We start from the raw sequence: 18,895 nt of genomic DNA, 5'->3' as shown, positions 1-18,895 counted from the left end.
GTGAATGTGTATGTATGTATGTAATCCGCGTATCTCGAGAACCCTTCTTCCCACCGGCACGCGCGTTCTCCAGATATGGGCATAAAGTCTGACATCAGAGTTTTCCGCAACCGGTACTGTGTGTGCAGAGATCTTCATATATGGGCATAAGTGGACAAAGACAAACAGATGGTCAAAACGGGTCCTATGACAACAGGTATATTGGGGTTTGCATTAAAGGGTGGGGCATTCATGGGGTTTGCATTAAAGGGTGGGGCATTCATTCCCTATTTCAAATTCGGCACGTGCGTTCCCCACCGCAGCAGGTAGTGCAGTGCTCGGCCTCAACCCGACCCGACCCACGATTGTTTGAAAAAGCGACAGAAATCTCATATATGGGCATAAAATGGACGCAGATAAACAGATATCTCCATATATGGCATATATGGGCATACAATGGATGCAGAATCACAAAGATCTCCATATACGGGCATAAAAGGGACACAGACAGACAGATACAGAGATCTCCATATATGGGCATAAAATGGATGCAGATAGACAGATATCTCCATATATGGGCATATATGGGCATAAAATGGACCCAGAACTATAACTGCAGTGATCTCCATATATGGACATAAAATGGACACCGACAGACAGATACAGATATCTCCATATATGGGCAAAAATGGACACAGGCAGACAAATGGTCAAAACGGGTCCTATGAAAACAGGTATAATGGGGTTTGCATTAAAGGGCGGGGCATTCATTCCCTATTTACATTGTTCCGAGTGGACAAAGACAAACAGATGGTCAAAACGGGTCCTATGACAACAGGTATATTGGGGTTTGCATTAAAGGGTGGGGCATTCATGGGGTTTGCATTAAAGGGTGGGGCATTCATTCCCTATTTCAAATTCGGCACGTGCGTTCCCCACCGCAGCAGGTAGTGCAGTGCTCGGCCTCAACCCGACCCGACCCACGATTGTTTGAAAAAGCGACAGAAATCTCATATATGGGCATAAAATGGACGCAGATAAACAGATATCTCCATATATGGCATATATGGGCATACAATGGATGCAGAATCACAAAGATCTCCATATACGGGCATAAAAGGGACACAGACAGACAGATACAGAGATCTCCATATATGGGCATAAAATGGATGCAGATAGACAGATATCTCCATATATGGGCATATATGGGCATAAAATGGACCCAGAACTATAACTGCAGTGATCTCCATATATGGACATAAAATGGACACCGACAGACAGATACAGATATCTCCATATATGGGCAAAAATGGACACAGGCAGACAAATGGTCAAAACGGGTCCTATGAAAACAGGTATAATGGGGTTTGCATTAAAGGGCGGGGCATTCATTCCCTATTTACATTGTTCCGAGTTGGCCAGGTCGCCGACTAGACGCTGGGAAGGGCGGCCCAGCTTCTAGTCTATCTATAAATGCGACAAATCTCTGTCTGTTTGTTTGTTTGTAATCCGCGTATCTCGAGAACCGTTCGTCCCACCGGCTTCAGATTCGGCACGCGCGTTCCCCGCTGCGGCGCGGAGTGCAGTGCCGGGCCTCGGCCCGACTCGGCATGCGGTTTTCCCGAAGCGGCGCGAAACGTTCGGAATCTCCTTATGCGGAGCTGATTGTTAACATCAGGCTGTTCCTGAGGAAATCGGCACAATCGCTGACTCATTGTGACATCACTTCATAAAAGGCTCTGACATCACGTACGCCAGAAGTCAACAAAAAATCTCTGTGAATGTGTATGTATGTATGTGAATCTCGAGAACCGTTCTTCCCACCGGCACGCGCGTTCTCCAGATATGGGCATAAAATGAATCCCCGAATGCGGAGCTGATGTCTGACATCAGAGTTTTCCGCAACCGGTACTGTGTGTGCAGAGATCTCCATATATTGGGGTTTGCATTAAAGGGTGGGGACAAAGGCTAACAGAAGGCAAACAGATGGTCAAAACGGGTCCTATGACAACATGACAACAGGTATATTGGGGTTTGCATTAAAGGGTGGGGACAAAGGCTAACAGAAGGCAAACAGATGGTCAAAACGGGTCCTATGACAACAGGTATATTGGGGTTTGCATTAAAGGGTGGGGACAAAGGCTAACAGATGGTCAAAACGGGTCCTATGACAACAGGTATATTGGGGTTTGCATTAAAGGGTGGGGCAGGCATAAAATGGACGCAAATAGACAGATATCTCCATATATGGGCATATGGGCATAAAATGGACCCAGAACTATATCTGCAGTGATCTCCATATATGGACATAAAATGGACGCCGACAGACAGACAGATACAGATATCTCCATATATGGGCATAAATGGACACAGGCAAACAGATGGTCAAAACGGGTCCTATGACAACAGGTATAATGGGGTTTGCATTAAAGGGCGGGGCATTCATTCTCTATTTACATCGTTCCCGAGTTGGCCAGGTCGCCGACTAGACGCTGGGCCGCCCAGCTTCTAGTCACTATTAATGGGAAGAAACGGCAAAAACATACAGTACGTTTTCAGTCCTCGTAAATAAAGACCTTTTGCACATCTACTAACAGTTACAAGGACATGTGGGTTCGTAGGAGAGAACAGTCATCTTAGAGAAATTAAGTGTTTCGTACACTTGAAGACATTTATGTAAAAAGGAACAATGTTTCATTCCACTGACCTTCGAGGGATTAATAAATGTCTCTAAGTGAAGACGGTGTGCTGGAAACACTTATTTTCCCTAAGTTTTACGGCTTAAATCTTCAAGCTGCAGGACATGCAGGACAGTGTAGCTGTAAACGCTGCAGTGTGGTTGGTGGGTCTTTGAACGTGCAGCAGCAGCAGCTTGTATCAATACATCAGTAACGAGGTGTACCTGACAGGAGCTCCTCTGCCCACCGCAGGGCGAAGCACAACTGTGATGGTGCTCTCTGACTCGCTCAGCGGAGAGGGAAGATCTCCATAGTCAAACACTGGAGCTGCAGAGAGAGAGAGAGAGAGAGAGAGAGAGAGAGAGAGAGAGAGAGAGAGAGAGAGAGAGAGAGAGAGAGAGAGGAAAGAGGGGGAGGGGGGGGGTAGCTGAAAGGATCAGAGCCAAGACACACATTGATACAGTATATACTGTAGTTCAAGGGGCTGTCAAAACAATTTGTCATACAGAAGGCTAAAATATATCGTCACTGTCGGGCAGAAACCTCGTATCTCCAAGTCTCAAATGTTTTTTTTTTCGTAAAGTAAAACCCTGCTTCATCATACAAGACTGTCGTACAAAGCCAGTGAAAATAGCAGATCTACAAGCACACAACGCCTCGCGGTGCGAGGCGCTGTGTGCTTGTAGATAGGCTATTTTCACTAGTTTAGATCATTTTCAAAATGATAAATACAAAACGAACGGTTTTGGACATACAATGTTTCCACCCGACAACGGCGATATAGCAGGTATTTATGCAACAAAAAAATAACACTGTGAGAAAGGACACCATCCCAAGCCTCTTTGCTTACACACCACTACTTACTCATTATGTCCCACAGCCACCCGCACAGCACCACTAATTTATGAGAGCCGGGTGCGCCTGGCGGCCAACCACACAGAAAACAAGCGGCCCTTATAATTAGGGTTCATTTTACAGCACCACAAGCTCAGCACAGCTCTGGGGAACAATAAGGTGGAGAGAGTTCCCACATCTGTTCCCCATTGGGACAGAATTACGGTAACTGCGGTGTTGTACAGTTTTCTATAGGGACAGAATTTACTGTACTGTTACTGCTGCTGTTGCACATGGAGATCGTTGTAAACCAGATCAGATGAAACCAGAGCCCAGAACAGTCAAATGACTTCAAATTAACTTCAGAGAAAGGACGTTGATTCTTCTGTTCTAAACTACCAAATGTGGGTTAGATTTCCATGTTGACAGCAATAGTCAGATGCCCATACAAAGACTAATGCAAGAAAATTGCATTTAAGTATAACACATGTATAATTCACTTCAGATCCTGGTAAAGCAGCATTTGGACCAAATTTGCACAAGGTTCTGCATGGGTTTGATCCCGGGCATCGCCAATTTACCATAGGAGTAGCAGGCTTGAGTAACTGCGTGCTAAGTACCAGGAGCTGACGGAAGGTGTTATGCTGCACCTCAGCAATCTATCTCCCATCCCATTGAAAAGGGGACAGAAACCTTTGTAGGGCTGATACCGACAAATAACCCACTCTGATCTTTTACATTTAAGCTGGCGTGTGCTTGCAGCTACACACACAAGTACACACATTCACTGACACACAAATGCACTGCCACACACGCACCCGCACGCACACATGCACACACACAGCAGGCTTAACAGCTGAGGCTTGCATTATACATAGGAAGCAGTGTGACACATGTCATATTTCTGCCAGTGCAGATTAGGTGGTTATGAACACACTACCTTGAATTATGAACACACTAGCAGAGTTACACTAATAGTGCTAATAGTGTTACGTTACAGCAACACAATTTGTCTGGCCAATTTCACTACCTTGACAGCCGGGCTCCCATCTAACACAACAGTTTATGTCTCTGGCTCTCATATTGACATGACAGCCTCAACTGGTAGATTCAACAAAGCTGTTTTCCAACCAAGCCAAACATTTACTGTTTACTCCAATTCATGCCTGCTGTTGTTTTGTTGTATGAAGACAGCCAAATGGGAAGATGTAGAATACGAAGGCACCCACAATGGACAGAGACGAGAATGAATCCCACAGCTTTGCAAAATTCTGTTGAGACAAATTGGACCCTCGTTCTTTTGAAACAGTGCAGTCGGACGGAAAACAAACTGGGACCTCAAGATCAAACCAGACAAATTGTCCGCAACTCAGTGTTGGATGTGTAAAGTAGAGGGAACAAATGGCCACCCGCTGAGTCCATATTCTTCCTTAACTCAGATGTCCCGCGTACAACAATACAATTACTTTACACCCAAACGGTCCGCTATAGAGAAGCACAGCAGCTCACCAGAGATGTTGGTGGTGATCTCGGTGAGGGCCGTCTGGCCGAAGCCCTTGGCGGTGCGGGCGCGGACAGACACCAGGTAGGTGGTTCCTGGGTGCAGGCCTGAGAACATGTGGTAGGTCTCGTTCCTCAGCTTGAAGACGGTGCGTCTGGGCCCCGGCACGTTGATGCTCGGGTCAGACGACTCGATGCTCTGGTAGGAGATCTGACAACAGGAAAGAAAAAACACAAGGGTTTTTTACTTTGCTGCCATGGCAGTTTGCTACGGAGCTGAGAAGAGCGATGATTTAATACCTGTTTACTGTTGTTATGAGAACAGGCTCTTGTAAATTCATCTTTAATGCCACAGCGAGTGAGATGTGCTTATCAGTGTGGATCCAATACATCTTATGCCAATGTAAGCTAACCGGGTGAATAACTGAGATCCTCACCTTACTGAACAATTGGCAGCACTTCACACAAAGGATTGTGAATTGTTCAACTTATTTTTTAGATTTCTTTTTTAAAGATTTTTTTTTTTGGGGGGGGCTTTTTTCTGCCTTTATTGATAGGTATACAGTAGGTTGACAGGAAATGGGGACGATGAGGGGTGACATGCAGCAAAGGTTGTCGGGATCGGGACTCGAACCCGCGAAGCTGTCAGGCCGGATTACTAGCCTAGGTGGTCTTTTGTTTCATATTTTGCATTTGGAAACTTTCAGCTGTAAACTGTTTATAAGTAAAACTGATATGAGAACAGCCTTTAAATATGAAAACAACACTTTATGTCGATGTTGTTGGCATGGAGCAGCGCGCCAACACACTGCCGTGGGAGAACATCTGGCAAATGTGACGATGAGAACAACATGGCAGCACTGTTATTTTAACCCTAGAGGATGAGAACATGGCATCGCTGACATTTTGGACTGAGCCTGCGACAGTGAACCAGCTGGCAAGGTGTTGGTGGATGTGTGCCTATACGCCCTCGCCACCCACAGACCTGATGTCTCCGCCTGCAGGTGCCCAACGAAGTCTGACTCACCTCTTCATCCACCTTCACCGACATTATTATTACTAGTCCTGTGCCCGGGGGTGTGTGCACCGGGGTGTGCACAGTATCTGAGGGATTGAATGTAGGAGTCTCAGAAGTAATGTTGGAGTAGATATTTATACCCATACATGGTGTTCCGTGTCGAGGCCAGTCTGTGATGTCAGTACTATGACATCAAAGTATGACGTGATGTCAGCATGCAGACAGATGGTTACCATGGCGCCGAAACTGTGTAGTATCAGTGATGTCAGCATGCAGAAGGTCAGACAGACATACGCTAAATTAATAGTTTGATTATTCCACATCATCGTCATTACTTCTTCTGTTTTGTTGTATGAGATGTGGATGGAACTGCCACTGACACCATTCCTCTGTCTGTCTCTTTGTCTGTCTGTCTGTCTGTTCATCTGTGTCTCTATGTTTTCATTTCAACTCCTAGAATGTTTTTGGGGGGCTTTTATGTCTTTATTGATAGTATAGTGAAGATGGGACAAGAAACACAGAGAGAGAGAGAGAGATGGGGAGTGACACTGCATAGGTCATCGGGATTCGAGCACCGCAACGCACAGTCAGGCATTAGAGCCTATATATGTGGTATGCACCTGGACCTCTAGGCCCGCTCCACAACCTCAGATTTCATCCTTTTCTCCTCCTCTCCATCTCCTCTCCAGCTTGTCATCTTTGAATACCTGTGTCTATGTGTGTGTGTGTGTGTGTGTGTGTGTGTGTGTGTGTGTGTGTGTGTGTGTCCTTCACAGCCACAAACCGTATCCCTCCAACCCACATCCACCCCCTGACCACAAACAATACTTCATTTGAGAACTTTAACCCAGCGCTGCGAGCTTGTAGATCTGCTATTTTTGGAAAAAAGTCGTGAAAATGTGTGAAAATCTTTGAATATATGTATTTTCAAAGCGAACGTTTGTAACTCAAATTTTGCTTCTGCGTGGTCCCTGGAACTAAATATTTTGAGATGGGGGTCCGTGGCCAAATAAATATAATTTTGGGGGTCCTTCACATGAAAAGGTTTGAGAACCACTGACATGGTAGTCTCTCAAGAACAGACTAACTGAGCTCCAATTAAATGAAAAGGACCTTTTCTTTGACGATGGCTGGCCAGATTGTTGACATACAAACATTGTTTTTTCAAAAAATCTTAGAAGGATTCAAAAGACACTTATGTAATCGGGTCAAAAATCTAATTTTCACAATTTTTCAAAAATAGCAGATCTACAAGCTCGCAGCGCGGCACTCGGTGCCGCGCTGTGAGCTTGTATATCTGCTATTTTTCAATAGTTAAAGCATAAAATATTGCGTCATAATGTGTTCAGGCCTAAATGGGTTAAACTCCAATGTGTTCTAATATACAGCCTCTAATGCAGCCCACGCTGTGCCTGATATGAGGCCATCAATAATTAATTAGAAACATTTAAAGTTGCCCCCTTGTGGAGGCGTCTCTTAGGCAAATAAGTAATTATAATGCTTGTCCGCCATGTAATTACAGCCTGGAGTCTGGGGTTATAGCTCATTACCATAAGGATGTATAAATCTTATGAACTGTGGGGGCGCCCGCTGGCCTACTGGTCCAGGCGCATACCACTTACAGTAGGCATTGCCACATAGGCATGGATGTACTACAGAACAAGTACGGTTAAACACCCTGCCTAAAAGGAACCAAATAAGTCCTTTTACGTTTTTTTTTTTTTACGTTGGAAGTCCTTGGTATTTTGTGGGGACAGACTCTGACTCTCTAGGCCTCTTCAGCAGCACACAATAAAAAATGTCAAGCTATGTTTAATCAAAGGGAGAAACAGGGTTGAAAGCAGAGAGAGGGAGCTATCTTTGAAAGTGAGAACGTCTCTCTTCACGGAGTCATTACTGACTGACTGTGAACAAAATAACATATTGGTGGTGAAGCAGCATCCATCCCATCACTCACCTGCAATGGTTTAAGATTCAGAATGAAGCATCACAGCGTTTTTTGTAACCTGACTAAAGTCTGTTCAGCTTACCTCGTATCGTGAGATGAGGCCGTTAGGCTCTACAGGCTCCTCCCACTTGAGGAAGATCATATCGTCCAATGGGGTGAAGGTCAGCGACTCTGGAGCGATGCCACCAGGAACTAGAGGGATAAAGAAACAAAACGGCGTTAACTCACTAAAAAACAGCAGCGTGGACTCAACGTTTAATGAACTGCAGAGAGAAAGTAGCAAAACAGCATTCTCAGAAACAAACAGCATGCACTCAACATTAATGGACTGTTATGCCTGTAGGCCAGAGGATAAAAACACATTGGACAGAGAGGAAAAGAAGCAAACCCAGAGATGAACAAGGGAAAATGAAAGGGGAAAGAGCAAGATGTTTTGGAAGGGAAGTGATGAAGGGGCGCACGGTCAGTTCCCGCTGAATTGGGATTGTGCGTGCCAGCCAGCACTGCAGGCTTCCCTCCGCTTGCTGTCTGATAACAGAGCACCAAGTCTTAGAGGACGACACGCCATTTTTCTTCTTTAGTGCCATGCTGACTGAAGAAAAAACATGGGAACTGAGCCAAAACAGCCACAAACAGGACTTTTGTCTTATAATATATATCCGGAGTTCCGGACAGAACATATTCCTGTATTTCTGCCTCCATGTTCCAAACAGCATGGAAGGAAATTCCCATCAGAAAGAGTAATGTTCATGAAAGACTGAAAGGAAAATTCACATACTTTCCAATGAAAATAGCTTCTCTACTCAATATTGCTTTCTCCCTCTGGCTGTGTGCGTTTGTGTCTGTGCATACATACACACGTAAGTGTGTGTGTGTGTGTGTGTGTGTGTGTGTGTGTGTGTGTGCGTGCGTGCATGCGTGCGTGCGTGCGTGCGCGAGTCAGGCAGAGGACACTTGAGACAAATTCCGTTGCCGTGGATCATTGGCAGTCAAATCTGCTCCCTGTGCAGCAGCAAATCACTGCAGCCATGTTTGACTGTGGAGCCCAACAAGAAATAGACACAGGGGAAACTTTCACCAGCTGGGTTTCAATTACCGTTATCTCCAAGTCCTGACAGTGGTTCCTGTACCGACAGAGAGACTGGAGAACTGTCAGATCTGTTCAAAGGAAAACTATTCACCAGAAAAATCAAGAAAAGGTGTAGAAGTGGATCAGGGTGAATTATGGCTCGACACATTTGTGAGTTAACTGAACCAGTCAGAGTTGGTAAGTAAGCCTTGCCGAGCCATGAGACAGGAAACTATCTCCTGATTCTGTAGTGTGAGGCAGCCTGATGAACAAGTACACATCCTGGACTTGACGCTAGTATGTCGCAGGGACTTAACCCCAATCCAACCCTTGATGCTGAGTGCCAAGCAGGGAGGCACTGGGTCTTTGGTATGACCCGACCAGGGTTCAAACCCCGACCTCCCAGTCTCAGGGCGGACACTCTAACCAAAAGGCCACTGAATAATAATAAGAATAACTTGCATTTATATAGCGCCTTTCATAAACCCAAGGCGCTTTACAAAACAATACAAACAACTAAACAAAACTAAGTGCCATAAGCCTGAGTGAACAGGTGTCTCTTCAATGCAGCCTTAAAATAGTCCTGAGCTGGTATGAACCAGTTAGAGCAAATAACGAACTTGATAACCTGCTGCATTCACCTTGTCTGAAAGAGCAATGTGCAGGTGCAGATAATTAAGAGCGCTCTCGCTTCTCCCTGTATGGCTTCCATCGCTGTTCGGCAGTTTCAAGTGTTTTGCCGTTCAACCGAGTATGAAAGTAAATGACGTTCTCAACTGGAACTGAACATGTATGTGAATTAATTCCATTTCAACCCTATCATCATAATGTTCCACTTGCTCCATTACATCAAGAATGTCACCAAGTGTCATTCCATCAGTGAGCAACGTGTTGTTTATTCTACACAGGAATCTGACCTTCTGTTCCTCCAGTCCAGGGAATTTGCATAAGAATGTGTGTAATCTGCTGATGTACACGGGAAAATATTAACACAACGATAAGCAAAATCGTTTTATCATTTTGCTGGAGGCCATGGCTTTCCTGATTAATTCTCCACTTGGCTTCGTTTAAAATGGCTGATATTCTATATAGTTATGCTGATCCAGCTTATTTGATGAGTCAATATTTGTGTGTGTGTGTGTGTGTGTGTGTGTGTGTGTGTGTGTGTGTGTGTGTGTGTGTGTGTGTGTGTGTGTGTGTGCGTGCGTGCGTGTGTGTGTGTGTGTGTGTGCGCACGCACATGCTCTCTTACGCATGTTTTGCTGGTAAAAGACCACCAGAAGGCAGGATTTTGTGTACACATTGATTGCACAATTATTATGTGAGAACGCTAAAGAATGCACAGCAAACTAACAGCATCCAAGGTAGTTTCCTATGAAAGTACAACAGTGTCATCTGTTTGACACAGAAATTAATGCATCCGTGGCATCTGGCGGCACAGGGGTACATTTCCAGCTGTGGAGACTGGGGTTCCATTACGCCACGGTGCGTCATCCAGCTTGGCCAAGTGCTCCAATGAATAGACTATACAGCAGCTATTTTGGAGAGAAGTTGGGTCTCTTCTCACTTCCTTCAAAGGTGTTACCAATGATACTAAGGCTCTGTTCCATTTCATGTAGCACAGTGGTTCTCAAAACTTTTATTTCAAGGACTCTCATAACGCTGAGAGTGTACAAATCGAACCAATTAGACAATTCCACAAATGGACCCTTACAGGTCTGTAACTCTTAGAGGGTACAAATGGAACCAAATGGACCCTCAGAGAGTCTATAAAAGGAACCACATGGCACCCTTACCGGTCTGTAATTCTGTGAGTTATGGGGGTCCTTATAAAAATAAAGAAGTTTGATAACCACTGTACTAGTATACGCCTAATAGTGTCATACATATTCTGAATAAAGAGACTGACTCATGATCAAAATAAGAACATTATAATGTTATGCCACGGACAAGGACAAGTCTTGCCACGGACACAGTTGTACGTGTACGGACATAATGAAGACCCCTGGCCTGTGTGTACCATGTGTATCCGAAACATAATGACTAAATTGGGTATTAAAGAAAAATAACGAAAATAAATAATGCTGGCTGAACACTCACTGTCTTCCTCCGTCTGGAAGGTGACCTCTCGGCTCTCCTTCTTGCCCTCGGGGTTGGCCAGTGCCAGGCGGACGTGGACGGAGCGGAAGGGCGGCAGGTCTCTCAGCGTGAAGCGAGACGTGTTGCCCTCTACCGACAGGCACTCTCTGACCGTGGCGTTGTTCCTCCCGCCGCCCCCTGTTGGCGTGGAGTAGCGGTAGCACAGGGACAGCGAGTAGGTGTGGCAGCGGGTCAGGTTGTAGCCCAGGGGCTCCCACTGCAAGGCCAGCTGCCGGGGCTCGATCTCTGTGGCTGTCAGGCCGCGCAACGCCCGCATGGGCTCTGGTGGAGACACAGAGACACAGGGTTGAACTAGAATGCATGGGCTCTGGTGGAGACACAGAGTGCATGTGTCATTGGTGGAGACAAAGATACACAGGGTTGAACTAGAATGCATGGGCTCTGGTGGAGACACAGAGACACTGGGTTGAACTAGATTGCACTCTGTCGAGATGTCATTCAATGACACGGAGGGAGACAAGAAAGAGTCAAAATGAGTGATGCTTTTCCACTACATGGTACCTGCTCAAATCAACGTAACTTTTTTCGGTTTTCAATTGGGCAAAAGGACCAGGTACTTTTTTTGGGGTATCACCTCTATAGAGGTTCCAAACGAGCTGAGATGAGACAAATAGGTGACGTGAAAACACTGTAGACAACTGATTGGTCAAAGAGAATCACTAAGTAGAAGTACTATCCTCCTTTCATTGTTTCACTCCAGTCCAGAGTCCCCTGCATGGAAGCGCCTGAATACTGTTAACAAACTTTTAAACTAGACATTGTAAACATTGTTTTAACTGTACAGGTGAAATGGAGGCCGTTTCCTGAGAGCAGAGAAAAATGCCCAGAAACAAAACATTACATTTAGATTTTGACATTTCTGTCGCAGAGGGACATTTGTTTTCACAGCAGTTCAATACAGAAACACACAGATACAAACACAGCAGCATACAGATAAATAGTCTCCGTGAATATATTCATACATCCCAGCCACACCACTGTCAGCTAGGCAGTTTGTTCAACGCTACGGCACAAATCTGCTGAAGTGAACTCTCCTCCATTTTAAACAACCCTATATACTACATTATAGGTCAATTCTGATAATAGCGCATTACAAGATCTGCTATTTTCTCCGAGTGTTGGCTTATTTTTGCTGAATGTTCACCAACCATGACAAGCCCAGATCAGCTATTTTCATAATTGTTGCTTCTCTCTTATGTTATTATTTCCCAATGGTGACCCCGACCCACAGGTTGAGAATCAATTTGGGTGTGTGTCAATTATTCACCAGGACCCAAGGGTTCCAAACTTTTAATCCCTATCCGACTGGATAAGATTTAGATTTTGGATGTTAAAGATATTACTTGATTAATCAAACTTCTCTCTTATTGACATAGATAATTAAATGATATCAAAGTGATCCCAAACAGTTTTGTTGTTGTTGTTGTTATTTTGAACTACCAAAGATTCAAAGGAAACCTTTTAACTCTTGGGCCCTGGGGACTATGGTAAATGCATTGAACAATGATTGGATTATATTAAATAAAGCTGAAGTAAAGTGCTAAAATGAATTAAAAGTTCGGCTTCAGCTTTAACACTAATGTTAAAAACTACAACCCAAGCCAGAACCCGCCAGACCTGAATTTCAACAGCTGCATTAAGGTAATAGCCTACCATTACCTTAAGAATAAGGATTAAATGTTGAATTATATTAATACTATTAAATTAACTGTGCCTTATGTCATACAAGGGTTTCCCAGCATCTTTTGCAGACTGGACAACTGAGACGGTGTCTTTACAGGTTTCCCTAAAATATTTATCAGACAACTGTAAGAACATGGACCATATCACTCAAGTTCTCCATCTGTACACTGGCTCCCTGTCTGTCAAATAATTGATTTCAAATTAACACTGTACATTTAATGGTTTAGGGCCAAAATACATTTCTGATCTTCTGCTAGGTTATGAACCATCCAGATCTCTCAGGTAATCTGGGATATGCCTGCTTTTTGAACCCAGAGTCCAAACTAAACAGGAAGAAGCAGCATTCAGTTTTTAATGAACCTTATATCTTGTGGCACATAAAACTGTTAAAAAAGACTTGTGTAAAGCACTTTGAATTGCCTTGTTGAAATGTGTGGTTAAAGGATCCGCCTTCCATGCGGAAGGTTGTGGGTTCAAACCCTGTCGAGTGACGACGTCAGCAGGGACATGCGGTCACAACGGGTTCCTAACACCAAATCAGATGGGTTCAGATCTGAGCCAAGTCTCCTGCAGGAGGCGCGTCTGAAGTCTGTCCTGGACGTAGAAAGAGATGACATCATGGCCCAGTGCTCTGAGGCGTTCCAGCAGAGGAGGATGGCGGTAGTGCCACATGGAAAACAACCGGTCAGCCACAGGGAACCCCAGGTTGTCCTTGTAAAGCTGGATGAGGGCAGAATGCAGCTCCGAGCCTTTGCCCATGGCCCGCACGAAGGCGTCCGCCTGGAACTCGAACCTGCGGTTCAGCATTGTCAGACCGAACGACAAGAGATGGTTGTTTGGGGAGAAAATGTACCGGAAGACGATCAACAAGCCAATTAAGGTGGGCTGGCTGTCGTGGAAGCCAAAGGCTTGGAACAACTCCTTCCGTACGACCAGAGCAGCGAAGAGGACGAAGCACAGAAAGAGGTACATGTGAGTGATGGCCATCTTCTTGACAATATGGCCGAGCTTCCAGTGGCCAATCTCGTGAGCCAGAACCGCTAGGACCTCAGGGTTGTTGCAGCCTTGCTTATTGTTCTGCTGGGTTTTGGGTGTGTCATCGGACTGTGCTGCTTCTCCAGGCTTGCTCAAAGAAGAATCCGCCAGCAATATGTTGTTCAGAGATGAATCCTCCATCAATGTGTCGATCAGAGGAGAGGAATCCTCCAGAAATGTGTTGTTCAGAGGTGAGGAATCCACCAGCAAAGTGTCAATCAGAGAAGAGGTATTCACCAGCAATGTGTTGATCATAGAAGAGGAGTCCACCAGCAATGCGTTCATCAGAGAGGTATCCTTTGGCAATGCATTGTTTGGAGCAGAGGAATCCTTCTGCAATGTGTTGTTCAAAGGAGAGGAATACTTCGGCAATGTGTTGTTCAAAGGAGAGGAATACTTGGGCAATGTGTTGTTTGGAGAAGAGGAATCCTCCAGCAATGCGTTGTTTGAAGAGGAATCCTCCAGTAATGTGTTGTTCGGAGAAGAGGTATTCACCAGCAATGTGTTGTTTGGAGAAGAGGAATCCTCCAGCAATGTGTTGTTCAGAGAAGAGGAATCTTCCAGCAATGTGTTGTTCAAAGGAGAAGAATCCTTCTGCAATGTGTTCTTCAGAGAAGAGGAATCATTCAGCAATGCGTTGTTCGGAGAAGAGGAATCAGAATCCTTCAGCAATGTGTTGTTCGGAGAAGAGGAATCCTCCAGCAATGTGTTGTTAAAAGGAGAGGAACCCTTCGGCGATGTGTTGTTCGGAGAAGAGGAATCGGAATCCTTCAGCAATGTGTTGTTCAAACGAGAGGAACCCTTCGGCAATGTGTTGTTCAAACGAGAGGAACCCTTCGGCAATGTGTTGTTCGGAGAAGAGGAATCAGAATCCTCCGGCAATGTGTGATTCAGAGAAGAGGAGTCCTTCAGCAAAGTGTTGTTCAAACGAGAGGAACCCTTCGGCAATGTGTTGTTCGGAGAAGAGGAATCGGAATCCTCCGGCAATGTGTTATTCAGAGAAGAGGAACCCTTCGGCAATGTGTTGTTCGGAGAAGAGGAATCGGAATCCTCCGGCAATGTGTTATTCAGAGAAGAGGAGTCCTTCAGCAAAGTGTTGTTCAAAGGAGAGGAATTCTTTGGCAATGTGTTCTTCAGAGGAGAGGAATCCTCTAGTAATGTGTTGTTCGGAGAAGAGGAATCCTCCAGCAATGTGTTGTTCAGAGAGGAATCCTCTAGTAATGTGTTGTTCGAAGAGGAATCCTCCAGCAACGTGTTGTTCAGAGAAGAGGAATCCTCTAGTAATGTGTTGTTCGAAGAGGAATCCTCCAGCAACGTGCTGTTCGGAGAGGAATCCTTCGGCAATGTGTTGTTCAAAGGAGAGGAATCTTTCAGCAATGTGTTGTTCGGAGAAGAAGAATCGGAATCTTTCAGCAATGCGTTGTTCGGAGAAGAATCGGTATCCTTAAGCAATGTTTTGTTCAAAGAAGAGGAATCCTTCGACAATGTGTTGTTCGAAGAAGAATCGGAATCCTTCAGCAATGCGTTGTTCGGGGGAAGAGAATCGGTATCCTTCAGCAAGGCATTGTTCAGAGAAGAGGAATCCTTTGGCAATGTGTTGTTCAAAGGAGAGGAATCCTTCGGCAATGCATTGTTCAAAGGAGAGGAATCCGCCAGTAATGTGTCGAACAGCACAATGAACTTGTTCCTGTAGAAGCCATAGAGCAAGGCGTTGCTGTGTGCAGTGAACTTGGAACTTTCTACCACGTATATCTTAATGAGGGGGAAGTCGAGAGACCTGGCCAAGGTCTCGACCTCTGTTTTCAGTTCCCCATCCGGCAGCGGCTTGAACGTATAACTCAGACGAGCGCCATAGGGAACAAGGGTTGTATATATCAGAGAAGCACACAGGGTAAAGAGCCAGGCATAAAAGAAGAAGGAGTCTCCACCAGCCCTGATGATGTGGAGGAGCAGAGCTATCAAAAGCAGGAGGATACACTGGGAAATAACAAAGTTCTTGGCAGCGTCCCGTAGGAAAAAGGCCAGCGTCTGCTTGTTGAAGCCGTGCTTCTCCTCAATGACAAACGTGTTGTAGATGCTCCAGGGAAGAGCGGTTAAGACAATGAAAAGGGTGGCCAAGCTCACAAACACAAGGGACTGGCTGATCTCGTGGTCTGGGCCGGTCACGGAACCGGCCACACTCCACAGGAAGGGGATTCCACCAAGGAGCAGGATCAGCGTTCCCTCAGTCTCGGAGTAGAGTCCAAACCAGAAGATGAGGTTGCACTGGTCCAGCTGGTAAAGCCTTGACGTCTCAAACGTTTCGTTGTCCATCATGTTCTCCAGCTCCGGAGGAATGCTTGTGACTGTTCTGCATACCTTCCTCTGTCTGTACGCAAGGTACGCCTTCCAAAGGTATGCCGTCCATGAAAATACCAGCACAGCATAAAGTATCAGTTTCTCTGTCATCCTTCCTCTGTTCTGAGCCTTATGTTATTCAATCTATGTTGACTTGTCAGCTAACGTTAGCCAGCTTGACTGCTTATTAGCTAGCAGCTAATAGCCACTCACTTTCACAATTGACTTGTTAGATTTACAGAAGGGTAAAGAATTGTCTTCTACATTTTATACAAACATAGACCTGGTCCAATTACGTCATCATACAGTATATATACATCACCCTTTATACATCTGTGTTCAATCCGACAATTTGGACAATCAGGGGCCCACTGACTCCCAAGTTCAAGTTAAATATCTCGGAGTATAAATACTATATATACCGTTGTTTCCTGTTGAGATTGGCACATTTCACCCAGGTTTTTCATCTCACTCAAGTCACTTTGTCTGCTGACCTCACTCAGCAACGAAATAAACTGAAAATAAAGGAAAATAGAAATAAAACAATTCACAGGAGGCAAGCAGTGATCACCCCATGATGTGCACTGCAATGTAGTTTCAAATGCACTACAATGCAGGCGCTTTTTGAGAGTGAAAAAATAAGAAGACACGTGTGACATGTGTGATATGGGCAGCTTGCCCCAGGAAATGTGCCAAGCTCAAAAGGGAACAACAGTGTATATATATATATTATATTATATATATTATATATATATATATATATATATATATATATATATATATATATATATATATATATATATATATATACATATATATATTAGGGCTGTCAGTCGATTAACATTTTTAATCCCATTAATCGCATGATTGTCCATAGTTAATCGCACGCTTAATCGCAATTAATCGCATATTTTGTATTTGTTCTAAATCTACCTTAAACAGATATTAATACTCTATATACTATATATATATATATATATATATATATATATATATATATATATATATGTGTCCCAATCTCCCCAGGAGCCAGTCATTGCAATTTTTTTCATTTTCATTTTTTCATTTCATTTGAAAGCTGGGGATCATAGCTACAAAATGATATATTGGTTGTGGAGATTGACCCAACAGTTTTGAAGATATGGCTTATAGAATGATGCCATGCTGAAATAGGACTTTTGAGATATTCAAGTTTTAAATAAATTTCTAACCTGCAATGACCTGACTCCGCCACATGGGGAGCAATCTTCAATTCAATCTTCAATTCAAAGAAGCTTTATTGGCATGAGAACACAAACGTTTACACAGTGGTGGAAAAAGTACCAACATTTTATAATAAAGTAAAGTATCAATTCTGCAATGTAGAATCACTCTGTTACAAGTAAAAGTCCAGAATAAAAAATGTACTTGAGTAAAAGTACAAAAGTATTGGTATCCAAATGTACTTAAAGTACCAAAAGTAAAAGTACAAAATGTTTGAAAATAGCAGATCTACAAGCTCACAACGCGTCGCACCGCAATGCGTTGTGAGCTTGTAGATCGTCTATTTTCAAATAGCCTTGGTATAACATAGGGCTAAAGTGGTTTATGTATGTTTTAAACTTTAGTTATTGCTCTCTAAAAAGATAATGCCACAACAGCATCTCAAGCATTATTGGGCTAAATGTAAAGACGCTACAGTGCGCCAACCGTGAAGCAGTTTAACCAATTTGCTACATACGTCTACACAAACGGTCAGATTACAAAGATAAATTGCTTAGTGAAGGCTCACAGATGTCACCATAGGGTACGCTCCAGCAGAATGTCCCGTAATGATCGTATTATTTAATGAGGAGCATTTTAATCCGATCGGTCGTCGTTTCCTTAAAAAGGTATTAATGTATCTAAGTGCAGTACACCTCGCAACCGATGGGGTCGCATGGCTGAAAAACAACAGAAAATGGCATCTGATCGGATTAAAATGCAGTTTATTAAACAATACGAAAGATACGGGTAATTCTGCTTGAGCGTACCATACTGTGACATCTGTGAGACTTCAGTAAGCACGTTATCTTTGAAATATGAAGGTTTTTGTAGACGTACGTAGCAAATAGGATTAACTGCTCAACACGAGGTTGAAGTGAATGTATTACGTGTGCAACAGGGCTAACTGTGCTAAATGTAGCATAATCAGTGTTTGTGTAACTTCAGTCAGAAGGATTATTTGACCTGATAATAAAACACAATCTACAGGCTTAACCGCCTCGCGTTGTGAGCTTGTAGAAGAGAGCAACAATAGAGTTGGGTCACGTTTTATTTGTTTATAGCCTGCAGCTAGCGCTGCAGCTAGCGCTAGCTAACGCTAGCTAGCGTTAGCCGTTAGCCACTCATAGCCAGTCAACCAAAATAGTCTACTCTAAAGTCAACTTTCCGACGGCGAGTGAACGATTGCATTCCATCCATGTTTTCTTGGCTGTCAATTTATTGTCCAAAAAAACAAACACCCTGAACGTTAGAATTAGATAGTTTAGGACGACACTGATCTATTCAATGCTAAGCTAACTCAGTGACAAAGGAAGCTTCCGCACCGGAGCTTCACAGAACACAAACGCATACGTCACAGACGCCTCCAGGCAGGAACGGATCATTTCACCAGCGTAGAAGAAGAAACAGCG

At 44.1% G+C, this 18,895-nt stretch overlaps 1 protein-coding gene across 1 annotated transcript in view; it reads right to left on the bottom strand.

Moving 5' to 3' along the window:
- Positions 1-18,895, bottom strand: part of LOC308293343 (receptor-type tyrosine-protein phosphatase U-like) — a gene marked incomplete at its 3' end in the record, with an annotated part of 95,561 nt that overhangs the window by 50,063 nt on the left and 26,603 nt on the right. Inside the window, exons 6-9 of the mRNA XM_080735811.1 lie at positions 11,127-11,447; positions 8,040-8,149; positions 5,001-5,202; positions 2,882-2,984 (exon numbers count right to left, since the gene is read on the bottom strand). Of these exons, the coding sequence (XP_080591937.1) occupies positions 2,882-2,984; positions 5,001-5,202; positions 8,040-8,149; positions 11,127-11,447 (736 nt within the window). The remainder of the gene's footprint in view (positions 1-2,881; positions 2,985-5,000; positions 5,203-8,039; positions 8,150-11,126; positions 11,448-18,895) is intronic.

The sequence above is a fragment of the Nannobrachium achirus genome (assembly GCF_963921795.1).
Source record: "Nannobrachium achirus genome assembly, chromosome: 10".
In the NCBI taxonomy this organism is placed as follows: domain Eukaryota; kingdom Metazoa; phylum Chordata; class Actinopteri; order Myctophiformes; family Myctophidae; genus Nannobrachium; species Nannobrachium achirus.
The sequence above is the reverse complement of the archived record's forward strand: the minus strand, read 5'-3'. Positions and strand labels throughout refer to the sequence as shown.